This window comes from Rhododendron vialii, chromosome 8a (assembly GCF_030253575.1).
Source record: "Rhododendron vialii isolate Sample 1 chromosome 8a, ASM3025357v1".
In the NCBI taxonomy this organism is placed as follows: Eukaryota; Viridiplantae; Streptophyta; class Magnoliopsida; order Ericales; family Ericaceae; genus Rhododendron; species Rhododendron vialii.
The window spans coordinates 8,841,599-8,868,080 of NC_080564.1; the positions used below are offsets into that span (position 1 = coordinate 8,841,599).

General features: G+C 38.4%; 2 protein-coding genes and 1 long non-coding RNA gene across 4 annotated transcripts; 2 read left to right on the forward strand and 1 right to left on the reverse strand.

Moving 5' to 3' along the window:
* The first annotated feature begins 2,010 nt into the window (after positions 1-2,010).
* LOC131335636 (serine hydroxymethyltransferase, mitochondrial) lies at positions 2,011-9,413 on the forward strand. Of its 2 annotated transcripts, none has more exons than XM_058371089.1 (16): positions 2,011-2,211; positions 2,329-2,379; positions 2,500-2,586; positions 3,427-3,548; positions 3,679-3,755; positions 4,210-4,334; positions 4,747-4,839; positions 4,943-5,035; positions 5,148-5,345; positions 5,493-5,597; positions 6,691-6,756; positions 6,904-6,981; positions 7,149-7,260; positions 7,345-7,455; positions 7,684-7,851; positions 9,207-9,413. In XM_058371089.1, the coding sequence occupies exons 1-15, from the start codon at positions 2,122-2,124 to the stop codon at positions 7,827-7,829; spliced, it is 1,554 nt and encodes a 517-aa protein (XP_058227072.1). In that variant the 5' UTR covers positions 2,011-2,121; the 3' UTR covers positions 7,830-7,851; positions 9,207-9,413. The 2 variants fall into 2 exon arrangements, with proteins under 2 accessions (XP_058227072.1, XP_058227071.1); XM_058371088.1 differs by having other exon boundaries at positions 2,016-2,211; positions 9,202-9,413.
* Positions 9,414-11,521: 2,108 nt separating this feature from the next.
* On the forward strand, positions 11,522-25,266 carry LOC131335637 (organellar oligopeptidase A, chloroplastic/mitochondrial-like). Its single transcript, XM_058371090.1, has 17 exons — positions 11,522-11,783; positions 11,865-12,032; positions 13,861-13,984; positions 14,580-14,656; positions 15,432-15,575; positions 15,680-15,910; positions 15,972-16,062; positions 16,237-16,358; positions 18,779-18,886; positions 18,980-19,225; positions 20,159-20,304; positions 21,178-21,295; positions 23,683-23,842; positions 23,984-24,015; positions 24,241-24,306; positions 24,617-24,688; positions 24,893-25,266. Exons 1-17 carry the CDS (start codon positions 11,670-11,672, stop codon positions 24,977-24,979), a joined length of 2,106 nt encoding a protein of 701 aa, XP_058227073.1. The 5' UTR covers positions 11,522-11,669; the 3' UTR covers positions 24,980-25,266.
* LOC131335641 (uncharacterized) lies at positions 21,579-22,321 on the reverse strand. The gene is made up of 2 exons (XR_009202571.1): positions 21,968-22,321; positions 21,579-21,921 (listed from the first exon to the last, which is right to left on the reverse strand). It is a non-coding gene; the product is annotated as an uncharacterized LOC131335641 (long non-coding RNA).
* Positions 25,267-26,482: the final 1,216 nt, after the last annotated feature.

The following is a 26,482-nucleotide window of genomic DNA, read 5'->3' on the forward strand; positions in this document are numbered from 1 at the left end:
TGTCCAATACGCAAAATAAAAACTAAAAAATAATATAAAATTTCATAGAAATTTTACAATTTACTAGATATCAGTGAGTTTTTTTTTTAAAAAATTTATGGAAAATTTCAATTTCAACAATTTAGAGATTAATGAGTTCTTTTAATTCATGAAAAAGTTTGAATTTTTACTCAAAAAATGAATTATTTTTAAGTCCTCGTTTTCGCTGATCTGACAAAATTTTTGAAACGGAGGGAATAGTTTGAAATGTAAAGCATAAAGAGTAGTGTTGAAAACTTGAAGTCTATATTAAATATCTATTTGAATTCTATGCACCGGACAAATAATACGAGACGGAGGAAGTGCATGCTACAAATATGTTACGAGGTGGAGAACTTGTACTAATATCAGCCACAAGTCACGGTCCTATGAAGCGTGCATCGTGGATAGACAAACAAGTCACTTTGTGGCTAAGAAATGTGGGAGTTTGGATAGGGCTTTCGTGGTTGGTAATGGGTCTGTGGATAATGAAATGCAAGTGATGTCAAACGCTAATTTGTTACGAGAAAATAAAACTTCAAATAGTGGGTTTTGAAAATCGAGCTAGATGGGTTGATGGCAATCAAGGGGTCGGTGTTGTGCTCTAACTTACATAATGCGTATGCGCTAGCAGTCAAGATATGTATTGTGCTCTAATAAGTCACACAAAAACATCTTTTAAAAGCATTTTAAATTATTAAAGTGAGAGCAATGACCAAAAGATCATGAGCAAGTGCAAACGAAGATTCTACTGAAAGATTATGAGACTAAGGTTGTGCTTTAGGGTATCCATACTGTGATATTATTATTGGCTCATGTGCGGTCTAGTTATTTGATCAATGGAAAATTCTAAAACCACAAAGTGGTTCAAACTTCAAACAAATGCACAACAGACTCACACATATGTGTAGGTTCCACACACTGCACAATTAGTGTGTGCGGAGCTCACACACCTATGAAAGTATTTGTGTAATATGTTTGTGGCTGTAGAATAATTCTTTGATCAATATCGTCAATGGTGGTATATGCTCATCAAGTAATGTATTTGTAAAAATGAGACTTATCGACATTAATAACCATATGATCTGTACACATTTATCCTACAATCTATTTTTAAAATCATTCTAGTTGCTTTTTATTTAAAGATAATTATATTCTCATAATTTAATCATCAACGCTTGATCAACCTGAATTTTTGTTACAAATGATCCGCTCGACTAGTTTTACAAAATAAACGATTTAGATTGCATCCCAATATGCGTGATGCGGCCAACACATTAATGTCTGAACATGATGTGCCTAAGACAAGCTTGTTTTTAAGGTTTTCTTTCTCGTGAATTTCCCAATTCAGTCGTGGATAGTTTGCCTATAACCGGATTAGAGAGGTACCTGTAAGCTAACCCGAATACTATGACTGTCATACAAAGAAATTTAAAAATAAAACTAAATATTCAAACAGTAATGCTACACACACAGCAAAAATCACAAGTTTTGTGCACAGATTTGTTGTAGGGCCTATTACGGGTTCTACACAAACAATTCAAGCCGTTTATTAAATATAAAATATTTTTCAAGGGCTCCCGCGAAAAATTAGTTCAATCCGATGCTTATAGGTGCTCGATTTAATCATCTAACATTTCATTCGGATTTCAGGATAATGAAAAATTAGATGATTGAATTGAGTACCTATAATTTTTTGTGTGGGTCCTTGAAAGAATATTTTACATTTAATGAATAATTTGAATTATTTTTGTGGGGCCCATTATAGAATAGAATGGATTCCATACACGGATCTATGCCCGATCTATGTGGGAAAAGGTTGTGTGAACAGACTTTCTGATATTCAAATCAAATGGTGTACTATTTTAGACGCTCTTGAGATTGGTAGATGATGTTTACAGCTGATTGCCGCTCCCCCTATCTCCAACGATTGTGGTGGGCCATGGTGGATTGGGACTTCATTTTAACGACAAAACCAGAAAATACAGAACAAACTAGTAAAATGAAAATAAATCTCCAGCCAACCAAAGCTCAGCCAAAACGAACGAAACGGAGCGCAAAAGAGAGACAGTCATAGGAAGATAACAGAGAGAGAGAGAGAAGATGGCAATGGCAATGGCACTTCGTCGACTCTCCTCTTCGGTTGACAAGCCACTCCAGCGCCTCGTCAATGGCGGATCCGTCTATTACATGGTCTTCTTCTTTTCCTTCACTTTTTTTCGTATTTTGAAACTTCAGTTTCTACCTGTTTTTATTTGTGAACGATTTGTGTTTATGTAGCTTTGGTTTTGGTTTTGTTTTGTTGTGTAGGCGTCATTGCCGAATGAAGCTGTGTACGAGAAGGAGAAAACTCGTGTCTCAGTTAAGCCCATTAACTGTTCGATTTTAATGTTTCGCCTCCTTTTGATGTAATTTTTATTCGTTTTGATTGGTTGTTAATATCTGTTTGTTCGCCCTTTGAATTGAAACTCGTGTATACAGTGGCCAAAGCAATTGAATGATCCACTTGAAGTTGTCGATCCTGAGATTGCCAACATCATCGAGCTCGAAAAAGCAAGACAATGGAAGGTATAACTTAAAAGGCGGTTTTATGTATATAAAACGTCAGGCACGGAAACAGGATTTCACATTTGAATAACAACATTTTCAAGTTCAACAGTCAAGATTCTATTCACTCTTATCAAAACATAAGCAATAGAAGATACAAAAGTGTTTCTTGAGACATCAATTGAGCAGTGCATCACTTTGAAATTCGACATACTTCTTAATCTCAAAAATTATGTTTGATAGGGTTTGTATTAAATTTCCCAGTAAGTCCTTGAGCAAAGAGTCGTCCGTGGCAAAAAAATTTCACATGGAATTGTCAAACAATTTTTTTTTGAAACGGCAAAAGGTTTATTAAGAAACTTGACAAGGAATTGTCAAACCCATAGTAACTCAATATGTGTATATGAATTCTTTTTTGCGAAGTAAAAATATATGAATTTGCTAATTGATATGTGGTGTAGGGGCCATGGCCACTCATTGACAACTTTCAAGTCCATTCTCATATAGAGTATCTATTGTTTTCGGTTTTTTATACCATAGATCAGAGAATATTCTGCTGTGTTTATTTCTTTTTAATGAGTTTGATAGGTAGGAAAACTGAGAATGTAGAAAATTTTCAATCCTACTGTTTCATGTTGTCTTGATTAATTCCGTAAAAGATGAAGAAGTCATCCCAACTAAGTGAAATGACTTTGCTACGCTTCGTTGAATTGAGTTTTTGTTTTCTTGGTACCAAGTGAAAGAAGAAAAGTTCAGGGTTCAATTCTTTTGTTACATTTAGGATATCCTTGAATGGAGTTGTAAGATGCAGTATTGGTTTGAATTTGATCGCTCAATGAAGTTCAACTTATGTTTGTGAAGGGACTGGAACTTATACCCTCAGAGAATTTCACCTCTGCATCTGTGATGCAAGCAGTGGGGTCTGTAATGACCAACAAATACAGTGAAGGATATCCGGGCGCTAGATACTATGGTGGAAATGAGTATGAGGATCACTCCCTTTTATTTTTTTCCTTCTTTTGGTACTTGTGAATATGCATACGTGATACGATCATTGCTTAGTTGTGAACTGCATGGTTAAGAATTCTGAAAGTGTGAGATTTTGGTCCACAGGTACATTGATATGGCCGAGTCCTTGTGCCAGAAGCGTGCCCTGGAAGCATTTCGGTTAGATCCGGCTAAGTGGGGAGGTAGCGTAATCATTTGCTTTTTATTTACTTTGAAATTTTACAAACTCACTGTAATTGCATTTCTGTTTGCAAATAGAACATAAAGAACGAAAAATATGCATTTCAATAATGGTAGAGCTTGCCCAACATTGGTTAAGTCTCACCTCCGAAACTTGTGTATGAGCCTGGATGGCCTCTCCACTCATTGTCGAGTGGTTTTGATTGGACGCTTTAATAAATATAAATAACTCCATAGTGTATTTGAGGAAGAAAATGTCATGAACCAATGAATGGATGCAAGAGCATTACGCAATAAGCAGTTATTACTTTTAAGATTCTTGGTGGTCCAAGCCTGGTTGTCTTATTTTTTTGGAAAAAAAGCAGCAATAGAATGCTAAGCCCCTCTCCACACATAAAGAGGGAAAAATTTGAAGCATGAACTAAAGTTAGTTCCAAATAACCTGTTTTGATGCAGTGAATGTGCAATCTCTGTCTGGATCTCCATCTAATTTTCAAGTTTACACTGCCTTATTGAAACCTCATGAAAGAATCATGGCTCTTGATCTTCCTCATGGTGGGCATCTTTCACATGGCTATCAGGTGATTATGCATTATGTTTCCTTTTTCCTGTTACATAACAGGTTATCGAAGTTAATGTTATGAATTTGAACACAAGTCTGCATTAACCTTTTTCCCTTGGAAGATTGCAGTTGGGTGCTTCTCTCTTTTGTTTTGTGGAATTACATGGTTATTGGTGCATGAAGTTATTGATTCATCTACACTTCGTGAAAAGTGTTTTGTCCATCATCTTCTTTGAAGTGAATAATGGAAATTATACTCATTCTTGAGCACTGAATTTATTCAGAACCCTTACAGATATGAATGACCATGATTGGGTGCTATGCAAATAGTGGAAAATTGAAGGAGAAGAAATATCTTGCGCAATTTTTTTCGAACGAGAAGAAATATTTTCACTGCTAATTCATCTGTTTTGATTCATCCTAATGAGCAGACTGACACAAAGAAGATATCTGCCGTTTCTATATTTTTTGAGACAATGCCATATAGATTGAATGAGAGCACGGGCTATATCGACTACGATCAGGTAGCCTTCTGTTTTCTTGTCGCCGGTTCTTTCCTTGTTCTATTTTAACCCCTTACATTTCATAGGATCTGACATAACCCACTTTGGAATTGTTGAATGGCAGCTGGAAAGAAGTGCCACACTCTTCAGGCCAAAGCTAATAGTTGCTGGTGCTAGTGCTTATGCACGCCTCTATGATTATGCACGCATTCGCAAGGTGAAGCCACTTAGTTCATTTAGGTTTAGTTTACAATATACAACACCAGAGTACTTATTTCTTTTCAATGCTTTAAACACTTCAATTTTACATTTGCATTTGTATTCAACAGGTCTGTGACAAGCAGAAAGCTATCTTGTTGGCAGATATGGCACACATCAGTGGGTTGGTTGCAGCTGGAGTCATCCCATCACCATTTGATTATGCTGATGTGGTGACGACGACAACCCACAAGTCCCTTCGTGGGCCACGCGGTGCCATGATTTTTTTCAGGAAGGGAGTGAAGGAGATTAATAAACAAGGACAAGAGGCAAGTTATTTAAAGCCAAATATTTTATCCATTTTCGATTGTGTGGTGTCGCCCTTAGTTGTAATTGTTCAACTACTTAATGAAATTGCGTTAGTTAAGTTTGAAGTTATATGTATGTCCTATTTATGCTGTGATCTCTTCTTGAAGGTGTTGTATGACTATGAAGACAAAATCAATCAGGCTGTCTTCCCAGGACTTCAAGGGGGTCCACACAACCACACAATCACTGGCTTAGCAGTTGCTCTGAAACAGGTTGGAAAACTGACAGTAAAAACCTGTGACACGTTCTCGATCTTATATCCAGTCTGGTGTGCTTATAACATGTTGCTTGCAGGCTTGAAGCTCATTAATTGTAATTTAAAACGAGAAAGTACAATTTGATAGTTATTAAATGTGATAAGCACACCTAGGTGCCAAAGGGTCGAAAAAACTTCACCCAAAAGTGCCTTTACTTTACTAGGGCTGGTCACCGTTGGCTAAGTTGGGTCCTAGGTGCGAGGCGTAAGGAAAGGTGTGCCCCTTATTGAAGCGAGGTGCACCAAATAGAGAAAAGATACTAAAAAACATAACCAAAGTTTGATATAAGCAAGAACAAGGCAAATTGACACAAATATTTCTCACAATCATTGACAAAAAAAAAAAATAGGAAGCAAGTATGTCATGTAAGGTCACTTAGGACTTTTGATGAGGACCTGGTGCATAATTTCAACTACATGAGCAAAAAAACACAACCCATCACCAATACAAATAAAAACCACATGAATAAAACACGAAACAGGTTCATCCAATAATTAAAATTAAAAATAAATGAGGAGGAGGGGTACGAGACTAAGCTTGACCAACAAGAATACTCAGCTTAGATTGGCAATCAGTTGTGAGTACCTGAGACTGCGATCGGGTTTGTCGTGTGTGGAGTGGAGTCCGTGGACAAAGACTTTGATTGATTGTGGAAGAAGGGTTTGTTCCTCTTGTGCTTTCAGGGTTATATTGTAACTTCTTTCCTATGTTTCAAGGCGACCTCCGCTTGCTTGACCTTAATGAGAGGCATGCGCCTCAGCAACCTGAGAGCCTGAGAGCCTGAGACTAGTTGGGCCTCAAGCCTAGGCACACGCCTAGGTGCACGTTTAACTACTGTGTATAAATATTATGTTCTGACTGAGCATTTGCAAAATCTTCAATACTTATTGGCTGCCAAATAAATTTGTTATTGGTCCATAAGGATTACTTTTGGAAAGTTTCCAATTATCAAGCACACCATGCTAATTTATTTTGGGACTTGTAGTCTTGGTCAGACTTGAGGATCACATTTTCAAATCTCTGCATTTGTGTTTTTTAATTCTTGCAGGCTACGACTCCGGAGTTCAAAGCCTATCAAGAGCAAGTTCTCAGTAATTGCTCAAAATTTGCACAGGTATGGACCAATGACATTTCAAGGCTTGTTACAGCCACGTTCTTATTGATATTGCTTTTTTCTCCTTCTCGTACTTCTGAAGTTTTCACCAAAGCTCTGCTCCCTCGTCAGTTTATGTAATGGCTAACTGATCTTCACATACTGCAGACCTTAAATGAGCATGGCTATGAGCTTGTTTCTGGCGGGACTGAGAACCACTTAGTTTTGGTGAACTTGAAAAATAAGGTAAGGTGAAATGGATCCATTCTTTTGAACAGAAGCAATTTGGAATTCAGATCCAATATAAAGCAATTTGGATGTCCTTATAAAATGCACAAGAGAGATATCCATTTGCAAAGTTCGATCATGAAATATAGGAAATGTTGCATTTTCATCTGATTTCCTTCCAACAGGGTATTGATGGTTCCAGAGTTGAGAAGGTGTTGGAAGCTGTTCATATTGCAGCAAACAAGAACACTGTTCCTGGAGATGTGTCTGCCATGGTTCCTGGCGGCATCAGGATGGGTAGAGACGTTTTCCTTGACTAGCTTATACCTCAGTAATCTATTTTAACTTACGAGATTGAAGATAACTCTCATACTTTTTCAGGAACTCCTGCTCTCACTTCCAGGGGATTCATCGAGGAGGATTTTGCCAAAGTTGCCGACTTCTTTGATACTGCTGTAAAGTTGGCTGTGAAGACAAAGGCTGCAACTAAAGGTTAGTAAAGTGATTGTATATTATTGCCTAACATCATCCATTTGCATGCAGAAATAAATTGCTTTCCCTACATCACCATTTTCATCTATCTGCTCGTTGGGCTCAATTCTGAATGATCACCAGTTTGATATTTTTTTTTCATTTTGTGGTTAGTTACCTTTACACACCCTGTGTTAGACCTTCCTAACAAGGGGACATTCTGCATTTTCTCTTATTTTTGTGATCCAGGGACAAAGTTAAAAGACTTTGTGGCAACAATGCAGTCCAGTGCAATCCAATCGGAGATTGGAAAGCTCCGACATGATGTTGAGGAGTATGCAAAACAATTCCCAACGATCGGATTTGAGAAAGAAACCATGAAATACAAAAACTGAAAGCAGAATCCTGCTGCGCCAGGTAAATGGCTTCCTTGGGATCATTGGTCAGATGTTATTTCAGCAATGTCTCAATTTTTTTAGCGTGAAGGCCATCATGCTTGATTATTTTGTGCTAAACTTCAGGAAGCTTTACCTGCAAAGAGCATTCCCATGAACCATCTAAGACACATTAATTAAACAGATGTCTGTTTCAGATAGGCCACTGGAAATTTGTGTTTCACTTTTTACGTAAGACAACACAGTTTAGCACCAAGACATCATAGGAAGTGATACAAGGGAAGAAAAACACAATAACCCTGAAGGGGCATGTTATTGAGCCTAACCAGACATGAGCGAAGACTAGAAATTGGAAAATTGTACACTGAGTGCTTTGTTGATGTTGGGATAAACTTGATCCCACCTGCAACGGAAGCATAACAAAAATAAACAGTCACAAAAAGACACAATATTTACGTGGTTCGGCCCCAATGCCTACTCCATGAGAGAGAGAGAGAGAGAGAGAGAGAGAGAGAGAGAGAGAGAGAGAGAGAGAGAGAGAGAGATATTCCACTATATGAAAAATATAAGATTACAATGTGAGATGAAAAGAAAAACCCTCCCCGAGCTCCTAACACCATGGCTCACAATGTTTTCACCCACATCTCTATTGTTCCCTCGCATCTTCTCTCCTCTCACCTCACGTCCGGTGTACCTGGCAATCCCCAAAGGGACTGCCTCCTCACACTTTTTTCTTTTAACTTCACACGGCACTAGCTTCACAAACCCACTGCAACATACATAGAAGAGTTGCCACAGCTTGGACTCTTGGAATGCCTCCAAAGAAGATTCTGGAGAGCAATAAAAATGCTCAAGGACTTTGTGAATACACAAGCCAAAGCCATTTATCTTCACCAAACCATTCACATTTCCAGCAAACTAATTCCATTAAATTCTCTTTTCCTTTTTCAAGAGCATTATCACATTGGGCAAAACCCAACAGTTGACTTGGAGAGTGTAATACAAACCAAGTTGCTAGAGCTCAGCTTATGTTTGGCTTGTTTAAATCTTGTTCTAGATAGGTTAGTTATTAAATAGCCAAGTTTGTACACATTACGAAGCTTGATAGTCTTCTGACTCAGGCTCGATTAAAATTTGTTTGATGTCAGCTTGGATGGTAAACAAGCAAACTTAGAACAGATACTGTCAATTTCTAAGGCTTTCAAGCTTATAAACAAACTACTTGGCTCTCCTTGGCTGGTTTAGAACACACTTTTTGGGTTTACAATTTTGTTCGTGTAGCACATGTTGGTTTTGCAGGTCTTCCATTTGGATTCTTGATTCACCAATTTCTGCCTGTGTGGTTACATTTAGTTCATTTATGATCTTGAAGTGCAGGCATCAAGCCAGACAATACATCGTTTTACAAGTTGATGGAGGGGCATTGAGTTCCATTTGGGTAACATGTTGAGGATGTGGCTGTAGAGCTTTTGTCAGTTATATCCAAAGTGATCTTGTGTTACATCTCCATGTAAGTATATATGTATACTAACTGAGGCCCTTTTAAGGGAATAAACTTATCGTAATTACGAAAGAGCTTCTTCATTTTCTCCTCTGCTGTGATTGAGATGGTTGGCGACACATTGTGGAAACCTTCGGAAGGTTGTGTTTTGGACAATGACTTTGCAGATAGATATGAAGAGGGATGTAGCTTTGCATGAAATGAAAGTCTTGCGCATAGTTACAAAGTGAAAGGTTTATGCGTGGTTATACGGGAATTCTGATCTCTAAATATGCTTGTTTGGTGGATGTCGATTTATTCATGTTAGATACCTGTTAAATACTTTGACCAGATACAATATGTTTAGTTTGGAAATTTTAGTTCTAGACTTCCAGGATTATACTTCTTGTTTCTTGTCAAGGGAGTATATGATACAGCAAAATATGGATGCGCTAATGACTAGTACAAAACATGTATCCTACTATCCTTGTCATCGTCCGGCTTCATGGGGACCAATAGTGGAGGTTGGCTAGAAGAAAATTATCGGGGTCCATGTTGAAGTGAGATGGAGAAAGTTGAGCATTCCTTGCATAATCTTAACCACCCAATTCCTCTCCCCGTGATTCAATCAAGCCCTAAGTGCCATAGAAAGGGATTTGAGGGGTTCGTGATATCGATCACTTCTACCCATAGCAACTGCTTCTTTGGTTGTGGAATGGAGGTGAAGGAAGGGTATCAATTGAGACCCGATTGGAACTATGCAGTTTCACTTGTTCAAACTGAAATTACCGGATTTAATTTGGAAGATTGGCAAAACTCTGGGGTTTAATGTACAATTTTCCCTTAAGAAAACTATAAAAAGTCTTGTGAAAATATTTCAAAATTGCTCTTTAATTCTCAAATTAGCAAAACGGGAATGGAAAAGCTAAGCTCAAATTACGCATGAATTTCGTACTGTTATGTTTTTCTTTTTTTTCTCGGCGGTCACGGATGTTTGGACCAACTCAATTAATTTCTTCTCCAGTCGCGCCAAAAGTAGGTTATTCATGCTGGGACTAAAGAATTTGCAAAAACTTTTTCTCAAGAATCGAACACCGGTCAATTATGTAGAGAGCATATACATCAACCAACCAGACTAACTCATATTATCGTGTTGCTTGCTTCTTCTTTTTTTATCATCGTCGTGTTGCTTGCTTGGCCCGCTATCCTTCAATCATCCCATCCATCTTTCTCCGGATAAGCTCCTCTCCATAACCCATTTCCTTCATACTCCTTCGTACTTTTAATTTTCACACACACCTCAGACTTGCAGCCATAATCCGAATCGTTCACCTCATGGAAAGCGCAATAAACTACATGCACTCAATAAACTAATATGATTGAATATCAATGGACACGTAAACACGACGTAAATTTATAGGGAAAATGAATGGTAAAACAATTCTAAAGTCTACTATCGCGGAAAAAAGTGTAACTTATTAACATATATCTCTCAATACTCTATCATACTCATTTTTTTGCAAACTTGTAGTAGTAGTTAATTGCCTATTCTGGGTAGATTTGGCCTTAAAAAGTCAAATAGTGACTTATTTTTTTGTTTTTATTTAAAAAAGATTCGTATTTATTAGTTTTGCGTCAAACTTTTTGTAACTTATTGATTCATCTCGGCGAGAGGAATAGGAAAAATATAAAATTTTGATCGAAACTCATAATTTTTTTTTAAAAAGACAAAAATAAGTGAAATAAGTAGTCTTTTTTTACTTATTTTTGTCTTTATTAAAAAAATTACGAGTTTCGATCATACTTTTCTACTTTCCTGATTCTTCTCGACAAGACGAATCAATAAATCACAAAAATTTAACACAAAACAAACAAATGTAAAAAAAAATGAATAAAAACAAAAAAGAATGGAAAAGAATATTGGCACTTGAAAAATTGATGCTGACACTCCAAAATCAGTGTAATTCCAAAGCACTTTCTTTTTTTGGAGTACTTGCATCAATTTTTGAAGTGCTAATATCATTTTTTAAAAGAATAAATCACTTGACTTTTTAATTCAAACATACCCTATCTGTGCAGAAGTAAACGGTTTGGATCGTAGCAGTAGGCCCAAAAGCAAGGAGAGATACAGAGGAATGAGTCAGGAGGCCCAGCCCACCTCACATAGTGGCCCGCATTTTTACAGGAAATTTCCCTTTTTTTAACATATCCACAAGTCACGTCCCCGTCCCCGTCCCCGTCCCCGTCCCCGTCCCCTCTGGTCATCTTCCTTCTCCCACACTCTTGACTCTCCTCCTCCAAACCCTCCGCAAGTCAACAACCTCTCCTCCTCCGACCTCCGCCTCTTTCATCCTCCGACTATGTCAACGGCCGCCGCAGACAGTCCTCTCTTAAACGACTTCTATTTCCCGCCCTTCGACGCGATCCAAGCCGATCACGTTCGCCCCGGTATCCGTGCCTTGCTGAAGAATCTCGTAAGTTTCTGTTAAATTTATGCGTGTTTGGATACGTAGGTATGTTTCGGTCGATTGGTATTGAACTTTGATTTTTGTTAGGAGAGGGAACTAGTTGAGTTGGAGAGGACGGTGGAGCCTACTTGGCCGAAGCTGGTTGAACCGTTGGAGAAGATCACTGATCGGTTGGCGGTTGTCTGGGGGGCTGTTAATCATCTTAAGGCTGTTAAAGATACTCCTGAACTCCGTTCCGCCATTGAGGAAGTTCAGGTAACCATAAAATAATTGTTGCTTTTGATTATAAATGTAGTTATATATACGCGCTTTTTTGTTCGAAGTTACTATCTTTATGGTTGGCTGATTTATAGTCTTTTATGGTTTGATTTTTTGTGGTATTGGAAGACCACTTGAATAAGATGAGTAGACTCAGGAAGTAAGAGCTCCGTCTCAATCCAACCAAATGCGTGTTCGGTGCTACCTCCGGGAAGCTGTTAGGTTTCATTGTTAGCCAGCCGGGAATGCTAGACCAATATATGAGTCAATGGGAAATTAAGCTCTTGGAAAGCCGGTCAATTTACTGCCTCTTTAGGCTCCCCCTTGACTTAGATTTTTATGGTACTAGTAAGAGGTGGGCAAGGGGAGGTGGATACAAGGGGTTGCCGGGGTGCCTTGGATCCAACTCAACACTAAATATTCTCACTCATTATACTAATTGTTTAAGTTAATTTGGAAAAGTTTTATGGCATTGGTCCTAGCAAGGGGTTAAGCTCCCCTCTATAGCCTTATCCTCCATGACCCACCAAACTCAATTTTGGCTCCATCCCGGGCCCACAAAAAAGATCCAAACCATTTATCTTGTAGGTCTCGCATTCATGAACATGTGTAAAAAATCAGCTTGACTGGAAATCAGTAGTTGTAAGAAAAATCATTTACAGCAAGCTTAAGTCGTTGACTTTAAATGATTTGTTCATAATGATATCAGTTTTCAATCCCGATGATTTTTAAGCACACATAATCTAGAATGCAAGAGCTACAAAATGAACGGTTTGGATTTTTTTTTTAGTCCGAGATGGAGCCATAATAGTTGAGTTTGGTGGGATATGGAGGATAAGGGTATGGACTATGGAGGGGAGCTTAACCCCCTTGGATAATAAAAAATTCTTAAGATTTTTGCACATGTCTGGAAACCCCCCCTTAAAATTTCAAGTTTTCAATGATGTTTTGGTTGCGTGCATAAATTTAAATGGAAGCTGCTTGTATACACACAATCTATTTGTTCCTCAGTCCTAGCAAGTGGCAATATATACGTATGGATTGTGCTTTTTGTTGTTGATGTAGAAATACATGTGGTTAAGGCTTCTGCTATGGACGAACCCTGTGTCTACCACTGGTACTGGTTACGTATTAGGCTAGCTATGAATGAGTGATCATTTTGTTAAGTTACCGAAATATTAGTGTAAGTCACAAATTATTTTGCTTAAGTGCAAAATATTAGTTAAAGCATGTACCATAGACTTTCTTCTATAGAATATATATTTATGTGGGTGGGTGGGTGGGTGTATGTGTGTGTGTACGCACACACATACATGCATCCATCCATCCATACATATGAGGCATCAAGATTTCTTGCCGTAATTGCACGGTCTTAGACTGGAAATTCATACAAGAGTGCCACTATTTTGTTTTTCCTCCATCAACACTTAATTCAACAGTTATGAAACTGATTCTCCTGTTTAAGGATAAGTTTAGGGCAAATAGACTGAGGTCACAATTGAGACTAGTAGATGCAACAACAAAGAAAATCTATAAGGACTGGTTTTCATGGAATCCGAGGCGGAGGGGAAGATTGTTATACAAAAGGATATGAATTTGTTACATAGCCCTTGACTGGCAAAAAGGAAAAAAGAAATTCATCTAGCTGACTCGAAGTTATTGGGATAAGGGTGAGCTGGCTGTTATTTTATGACTTGCTTCTTAGGTGAGTGTGGCTGTTGGATGAGAATGCATTTCTTCTGGACTTAAGTTTAGAGTGTGCTTACTGTTGAATTCTTCTTGTACTTGTTCTAATAAATAGTTTTCTGAAATAAAATATTTGCAGCCGGAGAAAGTTGAGTTTGAGCTTAAATTGGGGCAAAGTAAACCCCTCTACAATGCGTTTAAAGATATCAAAGAGTCTTCCAACTGGGATGCACTGAGTGAAGCTCAGAAACGTATAGTTGAATGTGAGTATGTTGTACTCATCTAAAATAAAATTATTGAGATAGTCTTAAAACTTGTTTTCGTGCAGTGAAGCTGCAGTTGTTTTGGCAGGAACTTCTTTTTGGTGAAGTTTATTGATTGATTGTATAGGCCTGGTGTATAGATTTGACACCTTGTTTGGGGTTTTTTGTATACGATTGCTTCACTTGTCAACGGAAGTATAAGTGTCGAAGTTGAGAGGGGTCCTAATGCCCAACCAGAAAAGGGCAAGGCTGTACCTTATGGTTTTCTGGTTGTTGCTTGTTGCATATGCTTTTATTGTAGCCTTTCTTTCGTGCTAGAAACTTCTGCATATGCGGTAGAAATGGCTTTTTACTCTTATACATTATCTGGAATGCTGGCGTCTCTCTTTGCTCTCCTATCTTTGCTTTAGATGTTCTTGTCAAAATATCTTAAGCTACTTCGTCAAGCAAGAAATTTACCACTTGCAACATAAATCCTGTGCATTGTGTTAATGTATGGAATACTTGAGTAGTGAATTTATGGCCCACATAGTTGTGCTTAAAATCTTCAGTGAATATGTGAGTTAACATCTCATGGATCTGTGTACATGCGCAGCACAAATAAAACAGGCGATCCTTAATGGCGTCTCTCTTGAAGATGATAAAAGAGATCAATTTAACAAAATTGAACAGGTATGGTTTCATGTTTATCAATATGAATGAGAAAACATTTGCATCATTTCATGTGCTATTTTGAGAGTTCTCTGTGTCCATCGTACTTTGAGACTAGTTTTCCCTTGTTCATGTGATGCTCTGGTTTTCCCCTCAAAGGTAGTATACGACATACTGACACAACTGAACTGCTTGCGTCATCCATCAAAGATCATATTTGGAAGTGTGGGGAGTGTTTTCTTTGGATTGAGAAAGGAATGGTCCGTCCGACCCAGCAAAGAAATCCTCATTTCTCCTACCTTCTTGATGACTGTGCTGCACTAATAAATACGTGTCTATCCCAACTTGTCATATTTCAAAGAAAGTTGTCAGTCTTAGAGGCCTTGGATGAACTCCGTGCAAATTATGTGATGTTAATGTCATGAGTGGAAACTGGAAAGCCTCTTAAGATAAGGGAGGTCCTATGAGTTTTGTTAGATTATACCAAATTTATAAGAAACCTCAACATTGCTCATTGAGGAACAATGAATTCTAATCAGAAGCAAATCATTATTGATTTGCAATTCTAATCAGAAGCAAACACTGGGGATATGGATATCTCTCCCTTTTTTCTTTGCTTCTTCCAAGGGAAATGAAAATCTCTTTTATCTTGGGGTAAAGTTCTAGAGATGGATATTATTGGAATTGAAATAATTCCTTGGACCAATTAAAAATTGTTGACTATGGGAATTTGTTTCTTCCTCTGCTTTGTTTTTGTTTGCCCATTGCTTGCCTTTCACTATGAACTGATTTGTAGGAGTTGGCGAGACTATCTCAAAAATTTGAGGAGAATGTTTTGGATGCTACAAAGAAATTTGAAAAATTAATTGTAGATAAGCAAGAGGTTGAAGGACTGCCAGCGACTGCTCTAGGAATGGCTGCACAAACAGCTTTATCGAAGGTATTTGGAATTGATACCTAAGATACGTATTTTCTTCTTACTGCTCTGCTTCATTTGGCTGCATTTCTGTCCATAATATCTTCATGTGTCTATCCGTTATGCAGGGCCATGAAAATGCTACAGCTGAAAATGGGCCGTGGTTGATTACATTGGATGCTCCAAGTTTCATGGCTGTGATGCAACATGCTCGAAACCGAGCTCTGCGTGAGGAAGTCTATCGTGCTTATGTAAGCCGTGCTTCTAGTGGAGATCTAGACAATACCTCAATTATTGACCAAATTTTGAAGCTTAGGTTGGAAAAGGCTAAGCTTCTTGGCTACGAGAATTATGCTGAGGTATGACTTATGATTTTGATAGGCATGCGTCTTTGTCGTAGACTGACAGCAGTATTATCAGGTAAGCATGGCTACGAAAATGGCAACCGTTGACAAAGCTGAAGAGCTCCTAGAAAAGCTTCGAAGTGCTTCTTGGAATGCTGCAGTCCAAGGTATATTTTCTGGAGTATTTCATGACGATACTCCTTTTACATTTTACATGACATAATTAAAATCCTTGAAGGGTTAAATTGAATTTCCTAGGAGAGTTTCGTTTGCTCCAACGACAAATATTCATTTGTTGGGTAGAAAGTTTTGGAACCTGATCTTATCTTAATCATTCTTAGATATGGAGGACATAAAACAATTTTGCCAAACTCAAGCTGCCCCAGAAGCAAATGATTTGAACCATTGGGACATCAACTTCTGGAGTGAGAGGCTTCGTGAGTCAAGATATGATATAAATGAGGTATGGGTCCGTCCTCTCTCTCTCTCAAATGCCCAAAGTATTTTGTTGTTGTTGTCACTGTTTTATTGTCACTGCTATTATTCTCATTGTCACTGTTGTGTTTGCTTGATTTTGCTTTGAATTCAATTCAAGCACATGTAATATGTTATGGAATCAAGGATCTGAGTGAGAACTTGAGTGAAACCCTTACTCTCTCATATTCTTTTGGAATATACGACCTTGTTCTTTGAATTTAGTGAATTTCTAGTGAGGAAGATATGAAATACTATACTGCGTTCATAGGGACGCTGACATTTGTCATGCTCAATTTGTATCTAGATGACTATTATATAGAGATTCTTAAATTAGGTAGCAGAAGGAATCGTTGTCGTAGAGAAGAACCATGGGTGGTTTTGGTCACTCACCGAGCTCCTTTCTTCTATTACCATTGTAGGAATTGTTGACTGACCCTAGGTTGCATAATTACTTTTTGTGACAACAATTGGAAAACTATTTTTGAAGGGAAAGGGAAAAGGTACAAGAGATTTGGACGACAAGAAAAGTCCACCATAAGAAGTGCAAAAGAGAACATGCAGTCACGCAATGCATCATGGTCCTGGGTAAAGTAGAATGATCATATATTCCTATATGTCAGACTCTTATTTAGCAAAACTTATGTAGCACTATTTATTCTTGAATCCCAGTAGAGGTGCAATTAATATGATTTCCTGCATGACACTTGAAATGGGCAATTGTTCCTACCCAGGTACATGCTAGTGCGTATTGGAGTGTCCTCACCATTATATAAACTCCCAGATTTTCATGTGATACAACCACTGCCACTGCCACTGCCACCAACACACTATTCCTGTCAAATATTGTCAAAAGGATAATAATTTGTTTGTGAGAATGACAAGCCAAGAATCCGACTATGGGAGCCAATATAGATCAGCCACAAGAGAAGAAAGTTTCCGCCCATATCTGAGAAATAGAATTAACGAATTTAAGCAAAAATCGTTTTGAGGTCTTTTCTTCAAGCCAAAGTTGTGTTTTGAATGCATGATCTGAAAACTAGGGTTCAGGAAGTAACTTTAAAAGTGCTTGTGTTTAGGAAATGTCAAATATGCTTCTAAGTGGGGATGAAAAATTTAACCGGACAACCGACCTGACCGCTCGTCTTTTAGTAAATTCGGTCGGTTTTAACAGAGCATTGCTTCGGTTCAGTTTCAGATTTAAAAATAAATAAATTAAACTTTGGTTCAGTTTCGGTTTGTTGAGGAGAATCACCGAATGGGACCGAACCAAACCAATGTTAGCACTTTCACGTGTTATACTCGGATTAGATCTCAACCGTTTTTTCTATATGAAATCCATCCTTAGTAAAATCAAAGCATAAAAACCCTATTTCCTTTGCACCTCCCCGACCTTCGTTCTCTCTGTCAACGGAAAACCCATCTCTCATCTTCTCATTCACCTGCCTTCTCTCTCTCTCTCTCTCTCACACACACACACACAAACACAAATATACATCCAACACAGCACCTAGATACAAAGTCCGCCTGCAATATGTGAAACCCAGAACCTCCGCTCTGGGAAAAAAAAAACGCAGTTTGTGGTTTCTATGGCGATGGTCAGTGCTGTGGTGTGCGTTGTGACTGGTATTGGTTTTATTGCACTCTTTCATCTTGTTAAGATCCCATCCCATCTCATACGATTACTCTAGAACTGTGAAAGAGCTCATCCACACCGACGTAACTGACCGAACCAAACCGATGAGTTTCTACACCGAAGCACACGGTTTTTGCTACCTGTCGGTCGGTAGCGGTTCCTGAATTTCTTAAACCGACTGGTTCGGTTCATTTTAAAAAACGGCAAAAAATTGACTAAACCAATATCATCCCTACTTCTAACTGTGTGTAGGTAAACAACTGTCTCGTCAAACTAGCTGCTTGAAGTTTTCCAGTCAAGGCAATAGTTCATTAGTAACTTAAGGATTTTTTTTTTCTGTATTCCAAGTTTGTAATGTTGGGCATTTTGAAGTTGTCACTGGATATATGCTTTGACTTTGACATGTGCCATTGGACCAGCATATGCCAACAGTGTTACTTTTCTGTGCATGGCCTTTGTTCCTTATGAGTTTTGAAGCTGCTGTTTCTCTTCTAATATATCTTGCTAGCTGTTTACTTTGGATCTTAACTGTGTGTACAGTTGTCACTTTGAATCTTACTTGTGTGAGCAACTCTTGTTTATCAGTTTTAGCATGTAACTCTTTGGAGTGATTGACGTGTTGGACAACTGCTAGTGGATGGCCTTGGCTATAATGTGTTACTAGCGTTTAAGTTTTTAGCTTTATTTGCTTAAATATCAGGCATGCACAGTACTGCTTTTCATCCTTGAATATAAGAGCTCTTAATGTTACTGCTGATTTTCTGGTTATGTAGGAAGAATTACGCCCGTATTTCTCATTGCCTAAAGTTATGGATGGCCTTTTCAGCCTAGCAAAGATGCTTTTTGGGATTGTTGTTGAACCAGCAGATGGTTTAGCTTCGGTAATATGTTTCACTTTCTTTCTTTATTTTGGTTGCTGGTTTGTGATATAGATGTTAGTCCATGTTCTGATTTTATGATAGTCCACTTTTTAGGTTTGGAACAAGGATGTGAAATTCTACAGCGTGAAAGATTCTTCCGGCAGTCCAATTGCATACTTCTACTTTGATCCATTTTCCCGTCCCTCTGAAAAACGTGGTGGTGCATGGATGGATGAGGTTGTTGCTCGTAGTCGTGTATTTTCACGAGATGGTGCCTCTCCTAGGTTGCCCATTGCTCACATGGTGTGCAATCAAATGCCTCCAGTGGGGGACAAACCAAGCCTGATGACATTCCGTGAGGTACACCTATCTTTTAGCTCCAGTTGCTGATATTTTCTAAAATAGCTAGATGCTGAAATGACCTGTTCCACCTGGACTAGCAGCGAGCAATAGCTCAAGCTGTTTAGAACAAGTCTTGTCAAAGGTCCCAATCAGGGGTTCTTTGACTAGTAGTGGTCAAACTATAGCAACCAATTCAGGTGCCACTTCAAGCTGATCTTCTACCTCCTGATTGTCTTCAAATCTTGAATTTTGCTCTAGGTGATGTGGATCATATACAGTTTTATGCTGCATGTGCTGAATATTAGTTTGAATGTAGACACTGTTTATTTGATTAGCAATTGTAGTTTGTTGGTTGCAGCAAGCTAGAAGTGGTATATTGAAAATTGTCCCCATAAAATTGAAGGAAACGGGTCTTGGGCAGCCCTATTTGATAAATGGAATGGATCCGGATCCTATGTGAATACTGGATCCTGGAAATTGCCTTCCATTAATTGCATGCCTTCAGCCAGTATTCTTTTTTTTTTTTTTTTCTTTTGTGAACAGCCAGTATTCATTACCTTGCTATGTCAGCCTGCATAAAATCAAATCCATTTGGATTCCAATCTCTACACGGCGCTAACATTTAAATACATTTTACTAGTCATTTTATCTTTGCTTATCCATTTTCACAATGTCTATATCGATATATGATTACATAAATGACAAGTAAAATGCACTTGCTGGAGTCAAATGATGAAGCTCCTTTTAGAATGATTCACAACTTATTTGAAGGGGTCGGATAAGATATTTGATATGTTGAATGAAACAAGTTAAACAACTATCTTTCTGATCGGCTTATTAAAACATCTCCATCTTTTTAATCCGACTAGGATCTTAAAAACTTTATGCCTTGTACTGTAGTGAGCCATTACTTTATTTTTTGTAATGATCAATTGCTGATGTTATTTGCAGGTAGAGACAGTTTTCCACGAGTTTGGTCATGCACTGCAGCATATGCTGACAAAGCAGGATGAGGGTCTTGTTGCTGGTATACGAGGCATAGAGTGGGATGCTGTTGAATTACCCTCTCAATTCATGGAAAATTGGTGTTATCATAGGTAATGTTGCTTCACTACATTCTCATCTTAAAATATTGGTGCTGTCATTTGGCTGGAGGATGTATTATCAAGGTCTTAGCACAAAAAAAAATACCGTGCAACATACAGAAAGATGTTACCTCCCTAGATGTCATGTCTTATCTTACTCCGGTCTTAAACAGACTATCTCAAAATGTGGGCTATAGTATCAGGCCTGGCCGCCTAAGGACCTCAATTTTGGGCTCAAAATTAGGGCCCCACTTAAATGAAAAAGTTGTTATATATTTCTTATGTCAATTCATTTTCAATGTCGTGCTCTGGTTCAGTTGATTAATTGTGTGCCTTTTCCTGCGAGTGGTTCAAGTTCGATACATCTTAAAGCTATTTTTTTTCTTAATAGTGCTAAAATATTTGTGGCTGCTAGGTTTCAAGCTTTAGCAAAATGGAAAATGTTGTGCAAGTACCTTATCGGCTTAGCCACTATGACAATTTTTTAATTGTCTGATTAACAAGCAAAACACACACACATACATTCATATCTATCTATATCTATCTATCTACCCATAACCCCAATGATTGGGGACTAGATGGGTTATGTTATGTTATGTTTTATCTATCTATATCAAAAATCTTATATAAAAACACATCCACACTTTGTTAAATTTATTTTCTCACCGTTGTAGCTTAGATTGTATTTTGAATTTTTTCAGACACTTGATTAGCTTAAAAATATGTACTTTTTTTCAAATGACTTATAATGATATTTTTTAATTTCTATATGGAAAACATAAAAGGGCCCCATATTTCAAATTTGCCTAGGGCCCCAAAACGTATAGGGCCAGCCCTGTTTTGTATGAATCCTTTTTTTCTAAATTTTCTTACCAATTGCTGTAGGGATACTTTGATGAGCATAGCAAAGCACTATGAAACTGGAGAGACTCTCCCTGAAGACGTATATAGGAAGCTCCTTGCAGCTCGAACATTTCGTGCTGGGTCGCTAAGTCTTCGTCAGGTAACATGTTGCTTCTTCTTTTTATTTTTATCTTTTTTCTGCATTGTGTTTCTGGTGTAGCATTCTTCGTTCATATTATCAGTGTTGAGTTTGAATTTTGTTAAGCATATGTTGGTTTTACAAGTTTTATCTACCTGTCTCTATGGGATGATGGTATACAACCTACAAATTCATCATAGAAACAAGTTACACAAGGTAAAAATTAGGAGCTACTGTGCTAAATCAAGTTTAATCTTCTGCTTTCTCTTTTGTTCTAGTGCAGTACTTCTAATTGTGTTGCATCTTTTTCCTTTTTGGATAAGAAGAATTTATTCCATTCTCCTGAAGTAAACTGTCATTAGTGCATAATACTTTGCTGGGATAGATATTATGAAGGGTAAATTATAATTAACCCCCTCAAACTATGTCTTGCAGACACTTTACCCCCTTTAACTATTTTTTGGACATTTAACCCCCTCTGACTTATAGAAATGCTTCTTTCGTTTCCATTCTGTTACAATTTGGATGGAAAAGGTCACATGACCTCTAAATCTGGAAATTTGAGACCTTATTACCCTTTGCACCAGATATATACATATACAACATCATCGTTATCTTCTACCAGCTCTCTCTCTCTCTCTCTCTCTCTCTCTCTCTCTCTCTCTCTCTCTCTCTCTCTCTCTCTCTCTCTACGTCTTTTGCTGTCACAGAGATCTCCTTCTTCAAGATCCTGCCCCGCTCCACCTCCGGCGGCTACAAGTGCGGCAAGTGCTCCACTCCGACAAGATCTGGACTGCCCGCTTCCGCGACCGCTGCGAGATCCGCCTCGAGGACCATACTGCAGCCACCTCCGGCGAGAACCTCTTCGCCGCCTGCTTCGTCTACCCCGGCCAGCGCGAGGCCCCCGTCAAGCCCGTGACGACGTCATCCGCCATGGGTTCAGAATGTCTTCAGAACGACGTCGTCTGCTATGGGTTCTGTCCGTCATCAACTTGCTGCAGTTCGGTGCCGGAGAATCGGAGATGCATGTGTATACATCTATATATGTAGAGAAAGAGAGAGAAACGAAAGGGGGGGGTGGGGGGGGGGGAGCGATAGAGATTTTGGGTTCCTCTGTGAGACTGGGTGTGAAGTTGGATTTTGAGTGTGTATTATTAAATGGCTGTGATTTGGGGGATGTTGGTCTTCGAGACATTCATTTTAATTTTTCTCTGTTTTCCTTGATTTTAGTGTGGCTGTTTTGCTGTGCTAAATAAGGGCTAAATGGTAACTCACATCCTCTCTGTTACGGAAGTTAGCCAATTCTACATTTCTATAAGTTAGAGGGGGTTAAGTGTAAAAAAAAATAGTTAAAGGGGGTAAAGTGTTCACGAGCCATAGTTGAGGGGGTTAATTATAATTTATCCTATTATGAACTCATGTCTCAGCACTTCAGTCTGAGAACTCTTTACTAGCTATTACTGTCATACCAATATCTTGACTACGGTGTGCTGATTTCAATTGGAAATTCATAGTGTGGTGTTGATGGTAACATCAGCATGCAGTAGTGAACTGGATTGCTCGGGGAAGATAATTATGCAAGATTGCAGTTTTAATGTTTGGAAATTTTTTATCACTGCTGGATGTACCATTCTAAACTTCTCCAATAACTCGAGATCTTAAATTTTCAAAGGCCTTGGAATCCACTACAGACTACTTTTTGTATTTTTTTAATATCTGCAGCAAGAGATGTCATTAGCAAGAAAGAAGAAGTACAAAGGAGGGCAAGAAATCCACCAAAAAAGTAAGAAAAGATGGGAAACTAAATCATAATTACCTCTCACACCCCGCCCGCCAATTAGTAGTAACGAGGAACTATGGATATACCCTTGAAGGAAGGTGGCAGTAATAAATTATATCTTGTAAATCCTCTATCCTACTGTCGTATCTTCTAAATTCCCACCTTCCTATCCTACAAAATTACCTATCAAACCGCAATTTGTACATTCTCAAAGAACTGGAGTGCTTCTAGTGTGAACAGATTTGGCACTAGACGTTATTCGTTACTCACATAAAATCGTGATTTGCAAATATGTTTGGAGTTTGAGATATCTTTGTATACAACTATGGCTTAGGTTCTAACTTCATTCTTTAGTTGTTAATTATGCTTTCTGTTCTCATTTTTACTGTGGGGTAGGCTTATTAATTGTTCAGTAAAATTACTTATCAATGCATCAGTTGGTGGATCCAGAAATTGACCCTGGGTTCTGTTGTAGTCTCGTAAATTAGTATCCTTTTTTAAGATGCATTGCTTTGTTTGGAAGATGCTTTCAAAATCAACAGTCCTTGGATATGTGGCTGGAATTATTATTTCTTGTCATCTAGAATTTACAGCAAAGGGATTCATAAAACTTTGTTGGGTTTTGTAGTTGAGATTTGCATGTGTTGATTTGGAGTTGCATAGCAAGTATGTTCCTTGTGGATCAGAATCAATCTATGATGTTGATCAGAGAGTTAGTAAACGAACGCAATTGATCCCTCCACTGCAAGAGGACAGATTTCTTTGCAGTTTTAGCCATATATTTGCAGGTTTGCTCTTCCTAGGAATTTCATTTTGTTCTGTTAGCTATACATCTTATTTTTCCTCCAAGCTGCTTATGTTGTTTCCTTATTCATTTGATCTTTCATAACGTACTGTTCCTCTCCGTTGTTTGCTGTTTCTATTGTCAGGTGGATATGCTGCTGGGTACTACAGTTACAAGGTACATGTCTCTCTCTCTCTCTCGTTAAACTATCTTTCATTAGTCTCATTTTTTACTTTTCTCATTGATTTGTTGTTTGCTGTGGTTTTTTCTCTTTTCTTTTCCTTTTTTCCTTGCTTACTGAGGTTGACATGTTATACCTGATGACCTCCCTTTGGTTGATATATGCATCGAGTTGAGGCTTTTATCTTTTTTATATGTTTTTACCATTTATGCACATTGCAGTGGGCAGAGGTGTTGTCTGCTGATGCTTTCTCAGCATTTGAGGATGCTGGATTAAATGACGAGAAGGTACGATGGTTGTTCATAATTGCCTTTATTTATCATGTTATTGCAAACAAAATCCTGTTCATTTATATGCAACTTATAACTGTTAAAGAGAGGGTTTTACTGACTCTAGTTTCCTGACAGTTTTTCTTTGTTCGGAACTTGTGTAATGAAAAAGCCATATTGACAATAAATTCTGCCAGGACTGATTGTTGTAGTCATAAGAATCTTCTGTAAAATCCAATTCATTTGTTTCTTGATGACTGGATTTCTGTGGAATGGAAGTATATTTCATGAATGATGTGTAAAGAGCAAGTTCTCATACTTTGTATAGGCTGTCAGAGAAACCGGGCACAGATTCCGGGAAACTATTCTTGCTCTTGGAGGTGGAAAAGCACCATTGGAGGTTAGACACGATGATTTTGCATTTTGGTCCTTTTATATTTCCTCAATAGTGGGATAAATGCTGCATGGCACAAGTAGAAGAAAAAAAAGTCTCGAGTAACAACCAAATGAAAACAATGGGTAAATGTTTTGAGAAAACAGTTTTCTGGAAAACTCATTCGGAAACAATCACCATATAGTTAACTTTGTTGTGTGATTTGTCCAGGTTTTTGTGAAATTCCGAGGGCGTGAACCATCTCCAGAGGCATTGCTGAGGCACAATGGGCTTCTGCCGGTCTCCACCTCTGCTTGAGACACGAATGATGAATGGCGAGGAAGTTGTTGTGAAAGGATCTGAAAGGAAATCGAAACGACTTACATCCATTCTTATGGTTGTCTTGGCAATTAGAGCACAAAATAAAGCTAGTGAACACATCACAAGTGTACTAATTTTATGTGGTTTTTCCTTTTCCAATTCATAATTTGCCATGCTCGGATAGTTTGCATACTGTAATGTTTCAGCAGCATTGTATCTCTTCATTCTAGATTTTTTGTTGTGTTTGTTTGAATTAATAAGGGGCATTTCTGGGATGGTGCACACACCCTAGGTTTGCATTGCAGTTCGTAGTCCGAAAAAAAAAATGAAAGAAAAAGGACACCAATGACGAAAGTTATGAGCTTAACTTGAGCGTAAAGCATGCCTTTTTCTACTATACTAGAGTATCCAAGATTTTGAAGGGTGAAAAGGGATATCTTCCAATTTTCTTCTTAGTGGCGCTGCAAGGGATGCCTAATAAAACAATTTGCTGCAAACTGCAGACAATATAACCGTTGCTTGACACATGCACCCAACCTAGATCTGTTGTGCGCATCACGGACCTACAGCTGGCCGCACGTGTGGCTACTCTGGTGGCCTGACAGTGACCGGAAAGAGTGCACGGGGATTGTCTTTGACATAGGAACCCAGTTTGGTGCTCGGATTTTTTCTTCGAGTAGTTCTGGGTATCTGTAAATGAATCAGTGCTTCGGAAGTTCCAAGGCAGCTTGGGCCGATCCAACATTGCTGACGGGGGGTTGGCCGGAGTTCTTTCCTGTGGCGTCGTGATCGTCGGAGGGAGTAGTACAACGTATTAGTCATTCTTATACTAAGATTCCCGTGTCGGTTATCTCTGATCAGAAATTGCGGAATTGAGGGGCAGTTTTCTGATTGGGCACCACCCAGTTGCAGTATCCGACGACTCTATATCTCTCGACCCTCATCAGTCGGTTGAACCTGCTTTGTGATGGGATATGGGATGTTATGTTGAATGAGGAAGTAGTGAGATTGGTTTGACGTGAGCTAAGCCGTCACGATGATCCAAATCAGTGTCCCATAGAACTTGTCAATGAAGCAATGCGACTTAATACAAGTGACCACCTCACTGCCATTGTACGCAGTGTCCTTCACTTCTCCTGTTTGTGGCGAGTCTTCTACTCAAAAGCCTAGGTTGAGATGCTGCAGCCTTTCTGTGGAGGCTAGGAATAGGTTGAGGAGCTTGCTAGAAGGCAAGTGAAATGTAATTGCAAAGCCATTTCCTGATCTTACACGAAATGGATTGGAGTGGAGTCGGTTTTCTTATTTTGGCAAGAAATTCATAAACCATCTATGTTAGAAAGTGTAGTTCTAGTCCCGATCTTACGCAAAATGATCCAACTATCCAATACCATATCAACCTTTTAATGAGGTGCTCAGCCTCTGGACAACAAGGCTAGGTTCTTAACTCTTAGGAGAGAGAAAAAATTGATTTCTCCATTGTAGAAATAGAGTTATCTAACC